This window comes from Talaromyces marneffei, chromosome 4 (genome assembly GCF_009556855.1).
Source record: "Talaromyces marneffei chromosome 4, complete sequence".
Lineage (NCBI taxonomy): Eukaryota > Fungi > Ascomycota > Eurotiomycetes > Eurotiales > Trichocomaceae > Talaromyces > Talaromyces marneffei.
In genome coordinates, this window is record NC_072351.1 from 2,475,731 (window position 1) to 2,490,797 (window position 15,067).

Genomic DNA, 15,067 nt, shown 5'->3' on the forward strand with positions numbered 1-15,067 from the left:
GCCTAGACTACGCACCACGCCACACCGACTAGCTACTCAAAGTAGCAACGGTCCGGTTGCCTGATGGTTATGACATGCATGATATGGGCTGTCAAGTGTCAAGTGTCAACTTCAGTACAAACGTGTCCGAGCACTGGCAGTACTTACTTGTTCACGAACCTATTCTGGAAACTTCCCCGTCTCTTGAATACGACCTGGATATCAAACTCTTTTTTTTTTTTTTTGTTCCGTTGTCTGACGGTTTTCCTCCGAAAAAAAAAAAACACTTTACGCCGTCGGTAGTAATCGCAATCCACGAATGATAGGTCATGGATTTGATCAGCGAGCGATGGGTCATAGGTTGATTAGTAACGAGTGTCGTACAGGGTTGGACGGATCTCCGTATTGTTGTTTTTGTGGGTTATGCATGCAGCGTCGGAGTTGTCCAACTGCTACCTCGACAAGACCAGTCGATGACAAAAGTTCAATAGATACGTACGGTTTTCATAGTTGTCTTTTTTTTCTTCTTTCTGGTTCTGCTTAGATTAAGTGTTGGTGTTGGGCAATTGGGCTCGTTTACGGAGCGAATGAAGGCAGCGCTGGAAGTCCAGCCTTGGGCTAGCTAGGCTTGAGTTCGTCGAAGATTAGGGCCTCGGCATTTATATAAGAGAGAAGGAGAATAAGGATGGCGAAGTTGTACACAATGTCACACGATATCATCACCAACTGCAACTGTATACGAGGCGTATCAGAATCGGTAAGAGTTGGAAATAGGTAAGTTATATCGATGCCAATTGGCTTAAAGCATATAGTTCTTCCATTATGAACTAACCCAAACAAGCGTAGATCACGACTTTATACTTTTGCGTTTCTTCAGGCTGAATAAGCCAATAAGATCATTCGAAATGATATGCATTGTAATCCGGTGGAGACGGACTACTTCCAGAATCAGCCTAGCGCATTACGTGTCAATACCGGCGTAATGTATGTATAGATGATCGTCTCCTCGGCACGTTCATGGGCGTTGATTAACTTCCCTAGTCTCTTTGCTAGTCAACGTTAATTTACTTGAATCAAGAATCATCTGCGTAGCTTCATTTCTTTATCTTTTCCTGTTTCACTTCGTCTCATATCCATCTCCATCTCATTCTCTATATGTTTATCTGATCTGATCTGATCAGGTCAGATGACTTACTTCCTGCTTTGAGTTCCAGCTTTCGGAGTAATGAGAATATTAACTATATGCGTTGAGTTAAGAGAAAAAAAGTATCAATCATGAATCCAGATCATAGCGACTCAGATAGTGGCTCGATTTTCACGGTCAAGACAAGCACCACAGCTCCGACGGAATGGACTTCGGAAGATGGTGCTGAATCTCGCGATGGAAGCGATGTTATGTCTGTGTTGAGTAGTTTGTACGTCTTACACGCTACACTTCTGACTTCTTGATAAGCGAATGGCTGAGACTTTGTTACTCGTCATGATGTACAGATACGGTGGTGACTCAACATATTCATTATCATCCAGCGTTTTAAATTATCATTTTGAAGTACGACTCTTATCAACTCTCAATGCCCGATCTATTCTAATCTCTGTCCGCAGAATGGCCGACGGTATCACGCCTACCACGAAGGAAAATACATTATGGTACGGATAGCCCGGGGAAATCTTTTCAAAGTCGATGATGATGTCGCTGGTCATAGTACTGGACACTGATGGAACGCTTTCCAGCCAAACGATGACCAGGAACAAAATAAGTTGATGCTGGTAATGTTAAAGTTCGCGCCGTGCACGGAGATGATCATGATGGCTAAAGTCTAATCTCAGATGCATCTGTGTTATGAGCTGGTTTTTGACGGCAGGCTGCATTTATCGCCGATAACGAATCACCCACAAAATGTTTTGGATATTGGTACGGGGAGAGGAGACTGGGCTATTGATTTTGCCGAGTATGTTATGTCTCATTGCCTTGCAAAGGATGACCCCCGCCATAGCTCATCTTTGTTCCTTTTTAGGGCGTATCCATCTGGGCATGTGATTGGTACGGACCTCAGTCCAATTCAACCTCTATGGTAGGGAGACCATTAATCACGACTTTTCATATGATCTAGTTCCGAGACGGGGGTGCTAAGACTGATAAACCGCCACAAAACAGGGTCCCTCCAAATTGCAGCTTCGAAATCGACGATGCCGAAGACGAATGGCTCTACAGCCAAGAATTCGACTTGATTCATACCCGAACGATATGCGGCGCCATCAGGGATTGGCCACGATTCCACAGACAGGCCTTTGATCATGTGAAGCCCGGTGGTTGGTTTGAGATGCAGGAAAATGACGCATGGTTCCAGCGCGATGATGGCTCGTGTCCTGAGTGGACACAATTGTTTTTGGAGAAATTGGACGAAGCGAGTATTTTGAGTGGCAGACGGCTCAATGTTGCGCGTGACCAGAAACAGTATATGATCGATGCTGGATTTGTGAACGTGCATGATGAGATTTTCAGGGTTTGTAGTATCTATCTTCTTTTCTTTCTTTGGACTTTGTCATGTGCTAAATAATGATGCAGCTGCCCCTGAGCCCATGGCATAATGACCCACGCATGAAAGAAATTGGCCGAATTCGCGGCGTGGCTATGAACGAAGGCGTCGAAGGATACAGTCTAGCTTTATATACACGATTTCTAGGCTGGAGTCCGACCGAGGTACGAATCTTGCTGGCCAAGGTGCGCTCCGAATTTAACGATATGCAGAATCAGATGTACATTGCTGTGTAAGTAATTTTGATGTAGCCGCGCGGCCATTTATCCACTCCTTTTACTAACTTTGATGGAAAACAGGCATGTCGTATATGGCCAAAAACCGGAAGCACTGGGCATAATCTGATATTAAATTGCGCTTTACCTAATTTATCTATACTAACTTAACTTACCTACTACGTAAGTTAGTGGGTAGTTAACTACCACACGGCGGCCATAATGGGCGTTCTTATCTTGCTTTTCTTTTTATGACGTGTACATTGGCGTGCTCGATACCCTTCCAATTTAACAATTTGCTTTTCACGATTCTTATTCTTTTCGTTTATTTTCCCCTCCAGCATAAGCATTGTGTGACTACTATAAATTGGATATATCATACGTCTTGACCCGTACATAAAAATGATCGACGAACATGAGCCCATTCCAGAGTACGTGGTACATGAGTGGTCAGACTGTAAGTTAAGTTACAAAACATCGAGTAGAGGGGGTGCGGTAGTGGTGGGTGCGGGTCGTGCCGCTATCCGTTCCGACCGCCCATAGCCCCGGGGATTCATCCCTTTTGATGGTTCATCCAATTGCAAATTACCGTTTAAAAAAAAAAACAAAAGAAAATCTTTGGGAAACGAAAAGGGATTGACGAAGTATTTGATGTATCGAGTCCCGAGAAAGAAAAAAAAGAAATGAAATAAGATATGCGAGTATCATGTAGGTTACCTACAGCATGCATGAACCCGTTGTCCTGGGAATGTTGTTCCCGCTGCCAACATGTACCCCTACTGTACACAGGATATGGGGACTTTGCATCCATATTGAATGGATCCCAGGGCTGCTCAGGCAGTTGGATTATTACACCGATAGCACAAAACGACCAAGAACCTGCGAACTATTTCCATCTCATCTATACTTTTAATTATTCCCCACATCTTTCGAAGAAACTTGTCGACGTACATCAATGCATGCAGTGCGAAGGCGGTCCAAAGCAGTGGCTCTAGTACATACCATGACATCAAACGATGGAAGGTAGTTATATATTGTTGGAAGAAAGGGCTACATTGGTATCAAGATGCCATGTTTTACGATCTCGAGTATCCCTATGGTTATATCTAGCAGATGACTTTTAAAAGATCTTGTCTATGCGTTTATAGCCAAACTTTTCTTTTCTTTGAGCCTTGTCCCTAAGCCCCCGCCCCCCCTTGGAGGAGTATCTAGGTAGCACAAGGCAAGCCAACACATCAGGGCTTACTTCTAAGGTTACGTTCTCGTTCTGCGATTCTAACGAAAGAACCCAAGCGCTTGAGAAGGGCCCGACAACAAAGAATGAGTACTACGTATATGGAACGGTGTGTGTTGGCCATTACTACATAGATAACCATGTACCGTAGTAGCTCGAAAGACAAAGAAGCCCCTGCACCTAATGACCGAATTGGTAATTTTGCATGACTAGCGTTGCAACCATTCCCTTTAGTATTAATTGACACGGAAGATGAGTACTAAAATGGAGGGAGGTTTAGAATTTCTTGTGCAATGGGCTGCGATTGGGGGTAGTTACTCTATTCTGTAGTAAGATAGTCTTAAGGTCTCTGGTCTGAAGTGAACCCTTACATCGTTTAGCAAATGTACTATGTAGAGCCATATTTCCGTCGGTCACAACTTCGATCTCATATGTATGCCTTCGGATATAAAGCTGCAATTTTGAGCGGATATAATCGGATTTAGATCATATTTCTATGTCTATTATGGAAGCACTCAATGCAAGAAGACTCACTATACGTACTAAGAAGGGCAATGATTTCGTTTATATTTAAGTAAGATGCATTTGATTTTCTACCTAGGCGTTTTGTGTTGCAGTTTATTTTCTTCGTACAATCGCTTTCTTCTGTATATCCTCACCATGCCGGTGGAAATCAAGGAAACTACCACGACCGCGTCCATAACGGAAGCACGGTCTTCGAAAGAGAGCAAAAAGGAGACGCTTCAAGGCAGTCAAGGAAATGATATGATAGCCGTAGAAGACCCTTCAAAAGCATCACCAGTTCCAGTATCGCCACCGTTTGCAGATGGAGAATGGGCTGCCTGGAGCACTATGGATGCAGGATGGTGCTATATGTTCGCTAGTTTGGGTTGGATCAACTCAATCAGTGTCTTTCAAACCATCTATAGAAAGGATCAGCCGAAGGATTATTCATCTGATACAACAGGATGGATCGTATCACAGCAAACCTTTGCCGTATCATGTTTGGCGGCGCGCCGCTCCTTTGAGAAGATCTTTGACAGTTATGGACCTCGTTTCATCCTACTTGGCGGCACGTTCTCTTACGTTTTCGGTCTTATGACTCGCCTCCGAATACTATCAGCTCCTTCTCGCACAGTCAATATGTAGTGGCCTAGGCGCCAGTGCTATCTTGTACACATCAGCCAACTCGATTGCGACATGGCCCAAGAACAAAGCCATGGCTGTGGTTATTACATCGTCAGACTCAGCATGTTCTGGGGTGATCGTCTCGCAAGTTGACATTTTTCTTCTGTCACAACAAAGGTTTCAAGTATACTCATTCGGTATAGCATCCTAGCCTCCCAAATGTATCTCAAAGTCAACTTTGGCTGGACCGTTCGTATTGCGGCATTTATCTTTTTGCCTTGCTTGCTATTGCAAACTGCTTTCTCTGATCTGCTCTCAAACGCAAGCCTAACCCGTTCCACACCATGGATTTTGTGAGTTCCCACAAGGAACTTCGTTTTATAATAGTCTCTATTTCCTGATTCATGATATTCCTTGGGGCTTTCTGCCATGAAACTTCATCGTTCTCGATTTAGTGCATCATGGAACGTCTGGCATCTTGGCCTTTCACACCCTTGCCGTACTTAATGCCACCAGGTAAACTTCCTATACCATAGTATATTGAGAACATAGCTGACATTTCTAATCAGTGCTGCTGGTCGGGCGCATTCGTGGCCATAGTCACTGCAGTCGTAGGTCAGATATCAGACATTCAATGGATTGCTGTCCACAATAGAACCAATTTCCTCTGTGTCAACTTTGCTGCATCCATTGGCAATTATATCGCAGGCGCTCTTATTGAGAGCAAAATCGGGGGGGTATTTCTAGATGCAAATATTTTTTAGGTATGTGCTTTCTTACAGAATCGTGCCTTTTCATAGCTCAGCAGACGTGTATCATCTTACATTCAATAGACACCCACAGTCCGGAGACAGAAATAAACATAATCTAAGCAGTGAATCAGAAACGATTTATCGCATTCTTCTCTGGGCTATGGTTGCAAAATTGCGATTGATCCATCATCAGATTACACTCAGAGGCATTGGAAAGTACACACTTCGCCTCACATTGACTCGGTGACTCGCTGTTACATATCTTCTTGCAGGCCGGCCTACTCGAAAAATGGGTAGCCTGCATGTTCGGAGCCAGCCTTGTATATGTAGGGGTACGAGTATCGGCAAACGAATTCTTTGGTGAGTCTTTTCTGGTTACGAACTAATATCGTGCATAGTACAACATGGTGCAGAGAACCAAGGCCTAACAAACCATTCGGACCTCTACGGATCATGCATGCACTTTTACCGAAAATTTAGGTGTTCTGTATGTACTATGCAACTGCCAGCAAACTGTCTGTAGTGTCCCGGCTCTTAGGTCTGACAAACTGTTTTGGTATCAGACATTATTGGTTAATTGGGGCAGGGATTTATCAACCATTGGGGTTCGCCAATGGTATGCTTTACCAACTGTCTGTTTTTTCGTCGGTTTCTTTTCTTTTTACTCCAGATTTCCTTTCCTTTCTTTTTCCCTTCCTTTTTTTTCTTCTCCGGTGGGTTGGGAATCTGATCTATTATACGAAGACGATCATGAGAGATCTTTTATGGATTTGCAAGTTGCGTTGTTAGGCTATCGAATCATATTGATCCGGGATGATCTGCGGCGTGCCTCTCTGCCCTAGGTAAGTCTCCCTCGGTAAGAAGAAGAAGAAGAAGGACTCAAAATTGAATGATCCAACAGCCTTAACTCAGTCTAGGAAAATATTCATTTCCCTTCGAGTATTACAGGATCAATCGCTTTGACATTTTCTCGTCTCATGACAGTGACACGTGTGCTCGTTGACCCAGGAATTGATTCTGATTTGAGCTCGGTAGCACAAAACATCATGCGCTTGGATGATTCTCGGGACACTCACTGGGTATGATATGATATCCCCGAAACACGTAGGGTCTACGGGAGATAGCACTCAGAGCTTATCATATTCGAGAAGAACAGGAGATGGTGGGGCAAACATAGTGCTACGGTGCCCACAAAAGCCACACAGACTGGGCAAATGAATTGTTCGTATATCACGGCGTTCTATACATCCTGGATGTCCGTACCTAGGTAAATGCCGGATCCAAGTGTCCACCACACAATTGCCGTGGACTGTAGAGTCGAAAACATGAAATACTGCTGTCAAGCATAGCCCTTTTGGACAATAATATGATTGACTCCGATTTAACTTGCTGTTGGTCAGACTGGAATCCGATTTATGAGCCCTATGAGACTGACCGCCGTAAACACGAGTCATTTCCACATGGATTCCACCTGGCACCTACCTATAATAGAATGACTATTTCATACCGCTACATAGCTATCTACACGCTTGCATAAGGTCTTGAACCGACTTTGCCGATCTTTCGAGTTTCTTCACAGGTCGATTCCACCTAGCGCAATATCTAGGCAACGAACACTCTCCACATATTCCCACACCGTTAGTTCTGAGACGTCTAATTTATATTGCAAAACGAACCCAGATACGTAATATGCGCGTGGGTCTGTTGCGGACTAGAAGGATTAAGTGTCTTTTAATCTATCCTTTTCGGGCACTATAGTATCTGCTAGTTAGTAATACTGTAATAGTACTTAATTCCAGTAGTTATAAATATTGTTGCTTTCCTCTAACACTAGCCACTATCCAATTTCCTACCTATTCGTCTTCCTTGGCTACGGTATAACCTTCGGAAAATTGGTTAGGGCAGTCAATAGTATAGTTCACGGAGCAATTGAAATTGTCTAGTATAACACAATCATCGAGAACCCCTTGGGCATTGTGTGACTCGAGTCTATCAACTCAATCAGCCTCAAAGGCTACGCGCAGCAACCCTCTTTCGACTATTTCTAAATCCTTCTTTCGACATACCCAGGTACCTGGGTAGGTACCAAATCATCTCCTTTTTTTTCTTAAGTGAGACCTCAAATACATATACTTCACTATGTCCGGCCCTCTATCCATACAAGCCGAAGCCCTTTTCTCCAAAATAAAGGATTTCGAGACATCACAAAATAGCATCAGTCGAGCCGATCGTCTTCGATTGGTCCAGTCCTTGGCAAATTTGACGTTGCAATTGAAAGATCCAAAGGATGCGATTTTTGATCATTTGACCAATGTGAGAATTGCCTTCTCTTTAAAATAAATGTGCAAGCCATGTTAACCCTTTTTCCATCCGACTGTATAGGTCTTTTCTCTCGTCAACTTGCGCGCCTTGTTGGAGTTGGAAGTGCCACAGAATATTCCCAAGACAGGGAGTATCTCGGCGACGGAACTGGCTGATAAAGTACAGGCTGATGCGTCGTTAATCGGTATGGTCTACTATAATTGATTTTTTTTTTGTTTTGATTTTTATTTTTGAACAAGGGAAGAAGCATGTTCTAACAAATTAATAGCTCGCCTGATGCGAATCCTGACTGTGACCGGTATCTTTGCCATGGTTGGTCCTGATGAGTATGCTCATACGCCCTTCTCGATGGCTTATATCGAGGGACATGAAGTGGACTTTCTTAAATTATGGTATGTATTAAAATCAGTGATATACTCTTACACACTACGGGCTAATAAAATGCTCAGCTGCGATGAAATCCTCACAAATACATCCCGTCTTCCTGAATACTTCCGCGCAGTCGGTGGCCGCGACACCACCAGCATGACTGAAAACCCATTTACCTGGGGAAACAATAAACTAGGATCCAGCTTCTTCGAGATCATTTCTCAAGATCCTCGCCGAATTAAGCAATTTGACGTTGCCATGTCGACTCAAGACTATACTCTGCCCGTTTTGGGCATGTACCCATTTGGCGAAGAGCTGGTTGATCTCCCAGATCTGGGAAACAGGGCTTTGATTGTTGATATTGGTGGTGGCAGAGGCCAGTCATTGTTACAGATCAAGGACAAATGGCCTGAGCTGCGAGGGAGAATGATTCTTCAGGATCGGCCGGTAGTGCTCAATTCGTTTCCTGAGTTGCCGGGAATTGAGAAGATGCCTCATGATTTTTTCACTGAACAGCCTGTGAGATGTAAGTTTGCTTATTAGCCTTGTTATCAAACAACATAATCTGACTGCATATAGACGCATATGCATACTACATCCGCCGCTGTATACACAATTGGACAGACAAACACTGCATCCAAATCCTAAAAGCAATCGTCCCATCCATGGCTTCCGACTCGCGCGTTCTCATTGGTGAGATGGTCGTTCCAGAATTCAACAGCGTTCGTCCAGGTGGTGTCGAGGATATGGCCCCTTACTGGATGGACCATAATATGTTTGCGTTTGGTGGACGGGAACGCACAAAGTCGGATTTTGAGAAGCTTTTTACGGCTTCGGGCCTGAAGTTGGTAAAAGTTTGGCAGAGTGAGGCGTCGAGTCAGGCTGTGTTGGAGGCTAGGTTGGCTGATTAAATGATGAGGTTTGTTGGGATGGATATCTTGTGGATACTATGTATGGCAGTGATTTATGGGTGAGTCGTTTGCTTGATGCTGTGTTGTAAGCTGTCAATATTTGATGTTCTGTAGTCATAAATCAATAACGTGTAATCAAAACCTGGTCATCAATTTTCGATATAAATGACACATAAATCTATTCTGATGTATATAACCACGTACCAAAGACATGAAGATGACTCTCACAGCTTATCGACTCCTGATTGGTGGCTTATCGTCGTGATCTAAAAATTTCCCAAAAAGGAAATAATAGTCAAGTTCAGATTAGGCCTAACCACCGAATCTGGCCTGAACAATAGCCAGTTCTGTCAACGAAGAAGTTGTCTATTCGTAAATATAATATCAGATGAATGACACGAGGAATAATTAAACTCAGCTCATTGACTCGTATATGATTGCAATGTTGTGAGTCGAAGAGAACCGAGTGACTAGTTTCGACGAGTGCCGTTTCGAGACAAGCACAATCCTCCTATAAAAGGTCATAAAGTTGTTTCTTAAGTGAGCATATTCAAAATCTCTCTATCCTCGGCAACCATTTCTTTTGGACTCAATTTTTAGAATTAATACCGGGGAAGTCGGTGAATCAATGCCGAGCCTCTTTACATATTCCACTTCCAGTTAGTCCATTACTCTTGTTACTACCACCATCTTGATAGTATGGTTTGGGGAATCCCTCTAGGCTAATTGACATGGCACAGGAAAGCCAATCAGGTCGCAAAGACAAGACCGAAACGATGGCGGAAAATCACTCAGTGAAAAACGTACACTGTTGTTGATGGTGAATCCAAATGAATCCCGATCACGGCCAACTTCAGGTTAGTTCCGTCTCCATACTTTAAATCATACCTGGGTACTAAGATTATGGCTTGGAATCTCGTTGTGGCTGATTGATTTGATATAGGAAAGCCAAGTAGTTCACACAGATAAGATCGAAGCTATGGCATAGAAACATTCTCCACAGAATGGAATATACATGGTGTGGTGGCTTATGTTGAGGACATTCGCACAAAGTATCAAATATCTGATCAAATCCGGGAATCCTTCCTCCCAGAGTTACAACCTCCGAAACCCAACCAAATGACCGTACAAGAAAAGGCACTATCGAAGGATGACTAATATAAGATAGAGTTCTTGAAAACAGGAAAATACAACATGTCAATCATAGATTTGAATACGGTATCAGTTGAAGAACACACCAGTATGACCCGATATTTAACAGATTCATTGTTTCGGAGCTCTGGTGGGAAGCATGGACCAATGGTTATACATATTCTCTGCTATGATCAATTGGAAACTTTGACACCTCTCTTCTTAAGTACCATGCTCCTCGATGCTATATTGGACGAGGTCTTCAATGACCCGTACATAGATCGGCGTTCAATCAAAATTGATTATAAAGGAAGGAGCCAGGGGAGGCGTGAATATGAAATCAACATGAAACTCCTGACAGGCTTGATTTCTCAGATTTTGAAAGTGAGTAGTGAAGATACGATGCATTTTGTATTCAGTGGTATGCGTCCGCTCCCCCTGGATGATGAACAACGAATCGGTTTGGCACGTTTTATGATTGATATGGGACAGCTTATGAGAACTGTGAGAACTACTTTTCCAGAGAAAGATAACAAAATGGTGAAATGCATCTTTTCTGGAAATTATCTCTTCGGATGCATGTACCATCATCTTGAATCCGAGAAGGAACACAGGAGAGGCAAGCCAGAAGAGGATATATTCAGGCAGATGTTGATGCTACAATTTGACGAACACGGAGACTGGAGAAAGAGGTATTACCAAAGGATAAGGTTTCAGAAACCAGCGAGATCATAAAAATTGAAACCTTAAATTGATACACGATTGGGACATTTGTGGCATATTTACCTAGGTAACCATGGTTTCGACGACGTTTGGAGTATGATGTTAATGATAGACCGCGTACCCTAAATTTTATGATGGTCGCTGTTGTTGGCATTATACATATCGAATTTCTTTGAACGTCTCGTAAGAATAGATTCTATCTAAGTAGAACTACACTCTCCACTACATGCAAATTCGACAAGTGGTCCATAGGGTATATCAGACGAAGAACATTAGGAATATTCAGACTCATTTGACTCAGCTATGATTCAGTCAAAGGGGTCGAGTGACTCTACTTGATGTGAGTAATTATTTCGAGATCAGCACAATCTGCTTTTATATACTGTGATATCTGTTTCTTCCTTTGAGTCTTTCCTTTCCCCCAGCCCAGCCATTTCATACTTGACTGTTCATCCTTGGATTTTGACTTTGATTCCATTGTTTTGGTAAACAAAATACGATCATATTGACAATCCTACGACAGAGTTTCAGTCAGTACTGTCCATTTTTCTTAAAAGATAATTCCCAAAAGTGATCGAATCAATAGCGATGCATATCTAACTTCCATTACACAGGTATGTCTGGCAGATCTCGAAGAGAAGGCCAAGACCATGGCACAAATACAGTCGTACAGAAGAATTACGGAGTCAACGAATTGAATAATTTTATCAGTCAAGTCCAAGTGGAAGCAAAAATAAGCGGAAAAACTATCAGGAAGGTCACTGGAAAGAATCAGCTCATCAACACTCAATTTGAAGCCTTGATACAATCGCTCGAGTTCGGCATGGACTTCTTGAAAGGAATGGCATTCGATATGTGTCTTTTAGACTTGCAAACAATACAAAAAGGCGATCATCAAACCATGGCTAAAAGTATAACGGATATTTTCAGAGTGAAGGCCGATCGAGGGGGACTTTACAAGAACCATAACGCATGGATTATTGACATATTCTGCTATGACGAGCTTGAGCGTCCAACTCCCTTTGCTCTGGCCGTTATACTTTTGGAACGTATAAAAGACCACTTTTGCAGCAACCTTGACACCAACGAAGAGTTTCTGAAACCCTTTAAAGTTGCGCATCAACCCAAAGGGAATGTAGAGAGCGGTTTTCAACAGGCAGTCGAAATCTTGCGGCCACTCGTGGAACGGGTATTTGAACGATTTCCCGAGGCCAGTTTGAACTTCATGATTAGTGGTATAACCACCAATGACCCAAGTAAGGGGAGATTGGCAACCCTCGTGCTCCTGCTGGGGCGGCTCATGGAAAGCGTGAGGATGACCAAACCTCAAAGCCGGATCAAATGTATATTTTGCGGAAATGACTTCATGAAGACAGAGGGATTTACTGATAAAAGAAGCGACGAAACGGTCGATATAAATAGCCTTCTGGGCAATTTTTCGCGCATGGCGCTCAAGCAAGGGAATAGTATTGAAGGTCAGAATCAAACCCTCACATCGATAATGGGTCGCATGTTGGTCCTACGGTGGTCAGCGAACGATCTAAAGTGGGAGAGACTAAAGCTGAAGGGAGAGGTATCATCTAAAGCCATTGTACTAGTTTCGAATGCTTTAACGGTTTGTTAAGGGTTGGGTCTCCAGACTTCATTATATGGGACGCAGATATGGTCGAATTGGTGGCGGGAATTAGTCGATAGAGGACAACTGCTTCAACACCATGTATTTGACTACCTAGGTATGACAATTTACAAGTATCAAACGGCAGCAACGGCAGCTGCTTCAAATAAAATGTGTTCAAACACCAAAAATCTCTACGATAATCAAGTAAATAGATAGCTATCTATACTTTTCTATGAATCACGTTTATACATGGAGACCCTAAATGAGCTTGATTGCCACCTCGCTCGCTCGCCAACTGCTTTTATGTTAGCTAGGCATGGATTTGTATAAGGCTAGACCGCGAGATTTGGAACAGACGACCAGAAATGGCTTTCATAAGTACGGTCAAGTCAGTTGACTCATATATCATTGCAATTTTCTGAACCGAGGAGACACAATTGACTCTACTTCAATGACTCTATTCACTATGAGTAATTATCTCGAGATGAGCACGATCCACTTAAAAAGGCTACGCCGCGTACTTTCCTTCTTGTGTGATTATGTTCAAGTAACATATCCAGTCCAAAGATATTCTTTTGGTCATTTCGGCCAACATTCTTCAAGTCATACCAGAAGTCAGCAAATCGATAGAGTACATACAGATATAGTGAGCATTATCACAGTGAAGGTCCAGTTGGTCTCTCCTTCTTATGATTGCAAACAAATCAAAACATTGTTTCAATGTTGGAGTATCGTTCGTGGCTAATTAATATAGCACAGGAATACCTTATCGCTCACAAATACGATACACGGCCAAAGCAATGACAAGCACTATAAACTATAGCCTCGAAGATCTGGAGAAATTCAGTCATGATCTTCGGCGCAAACATAAAATAGAGCATGGTCTCGTTCAATCTGTCCTCCGTGCAGGTTCTGTACTCTCTGAACTCGACGAGAAGACATTGCAACCAAAGGATTTATTGGGGCAAGACCTCTTTGAAAAGGAGTTCAGAACAACGGGGAGGTTCAACATGTCTATTCTAGACTTACACACAGCTGCAGAAACTAATCATCAAATCATGGCTGCACTATTAGAACGTCGTTTGACACCCATTGTCAAGCATACACTCCACGGAAGCCTTCGTCCAGAGGGTAAAGTGTGGGTTATACACATATTCTGCTATGATCTTTCCCCAAGTCGGTTAACACCCCTCACCTTGAGTACTATACTATTGGGATCCATCTTGGTTCAGCTTTCCACCAAACCATCCACAAGGAATCAACACTGGGACTTCTTCCAGGTCAACCACCAACCAACTAGACGCGAAAATTCAAGAATGCCTGATTACCAAAAGACCATGGAAGTCTTGCAAGTCTTGATCTCTCGGATCTTAGAAATGTGTCCAGAAAACAATATACGTATTATTTTCTCTGGTATAAAGCGTCCAAAGCTTTCCCATTCGGCTCTACATGAGTTGGCATGTTTTGTGCTTGATATGGCACGGCTTGTGAGAACCGTCCTTCCAATTGAGGACAAGAGAACGGTGAAATGCGTCATTTGTGGAGATGGTCTCCTTGACTCTACCTATCTGTTTGGTTATCTTGAACAGCACAAGGAACGACTGGAGGAAGGCAGTGAAGAGGAAAAGGATGAGATCAAGGGAATATTGGAGAGATGTTGATGTTGGAGTGGAGTTGGTCGCGGAGTTGTTGGCTTGAGCAAGACCTTGTCAGTCACCCTATGAACCTGAGAAGATCAAAATAAGGGGTAAGATGGAATGTCTCAAGAATCTACATTTTAATGATCCTTGTACATTTTGCACCGACCCCGAGGTAAATACTGGTATTGACATTTTGTGTTTGTTGAGGAGCTGAATCTGGACTTCATGAGCACACCTGTCGGGTTGCAACATGTCGCGCAGCCTGATCATTGATTCAGCTTTCGGTATGCGACATTCGATATAATAGAGTACCAGATTGATTATAAGAATATTATATCCCAATGGCCAATGAAACTATACAAAGCTGTAAAAACGGGAGACGTCATCTGCTGATAAAGATAAGATAAAGAGTGTGAGGGCCCCCCGCATTCCTTTTTGGCTTTCTTTTTCACTCTTGTTTTCACTCGAAACATTGAAATATGCCTGCTTGGTAGCGTCAATCTCAAGA

General features: G+C 42.9%; 5 protein-coding genes across 5 annotated transcripts; all 5 read left to right on the plus strand.

Annotated features, from left to right (window-relative positions):
* Positions 1-1,254: 1,254 nt before the first annotated feature.
* Positions 1,255-2,861, plus strand: EYB26_005931 (uncharacterized protein; the record flags this gene model as incomplete). Its single annotated transcript, XM_054265208.1, has 10 exons — positions 1,255-1,394; positions 1,471-1,528; positions 1,582-1,626; positions 1,711-1,746; positions 1,807-1,928; positions 1,995-2,051; positions 2,135-2,483; positions 2,546-2,680; positions 2,729-2,748; positions 2,816-2,861. 10 exons carry the CDS (start codon positions 1,255-1,257, stop codon positions 2,859-2,861), a joined length of 1,008 nt encoding a protein of 335 aa, XP_054121183.1.
* A 1,764-nt stretch (positions 2,862-4,625) lies between these two features.
* On the plus strand, positions 4,626-5,114 carry EYB26_005932 (uncharacterized protein; the record flags this gene model as incomplete). Its single annotated transcript, XM_054265209.1, has 1 exon — positions 4,626-5,114. One exon carries the CDS (start codon positions 4,626-4,628, stop codon positions 5,112-5,114), a length of 489 nt encoding a protein of 162 aa, XP_054121184.1.
* Positions 5,115-7,984: 2,870 nt separating this feature from the next.
* EYB26_005933 (uncharacterized protein) lies at positions 7,985-9,447 on the plus strand (the record flags this gene model as incomplete). The annotated part of the gene is made up of 5 exons (XM_054265210.1): positions 7,985-8,158; positions 8,228-8,351; positions 8,436-8,559; positions 8,617-9,062; positions 9,116-9,447. The coding sequence occupies 5 exons, from the start codon at positions 7,985-7,987 to the stop codon at positions 9,445-9,447; spliced, it is 1,200 nt and encodes a 399-aa protein (XP_054121185.1).
* Positions 9,448-11,917: 2,470 nt separating this feature from the next.
* EYB26_005934 (uncharacterized protein) lies at positions 11,918-12,925 on the plus strand (the record flags this gene model as incomplete). The annotated part of the gene is made up of 1 exon (XM_054265211.1): positions 11,918-12,925. One exon carries the CDS (start codon positions 11,918-11,920, stop codon positions 12,923-12,925), a length of 1,008 nt encoding a protein of 335 aa, XP_054121186.1.
* A 794-nt stretch (positions 12,926-13,719) lies between these two features.
* Positions 13,720-14,580, plus strand: EYB26_005935 (uncharacterized protein; the record flags this gene model as incomplete). Its single annotated transcript, XM_054265212.1, has 1 exon — positions 13,720-14,580. The coding sequence occupies one exon, from the start codon at positions 13,720-13,722 to the stop codon at positions 14,578-14,580; it is 861 nt and encodes a 286-aa protein (XP_054121187.1).
* Between the last annotated feature and the right edge of the window lie 487 nt (positions 14,581-15,067).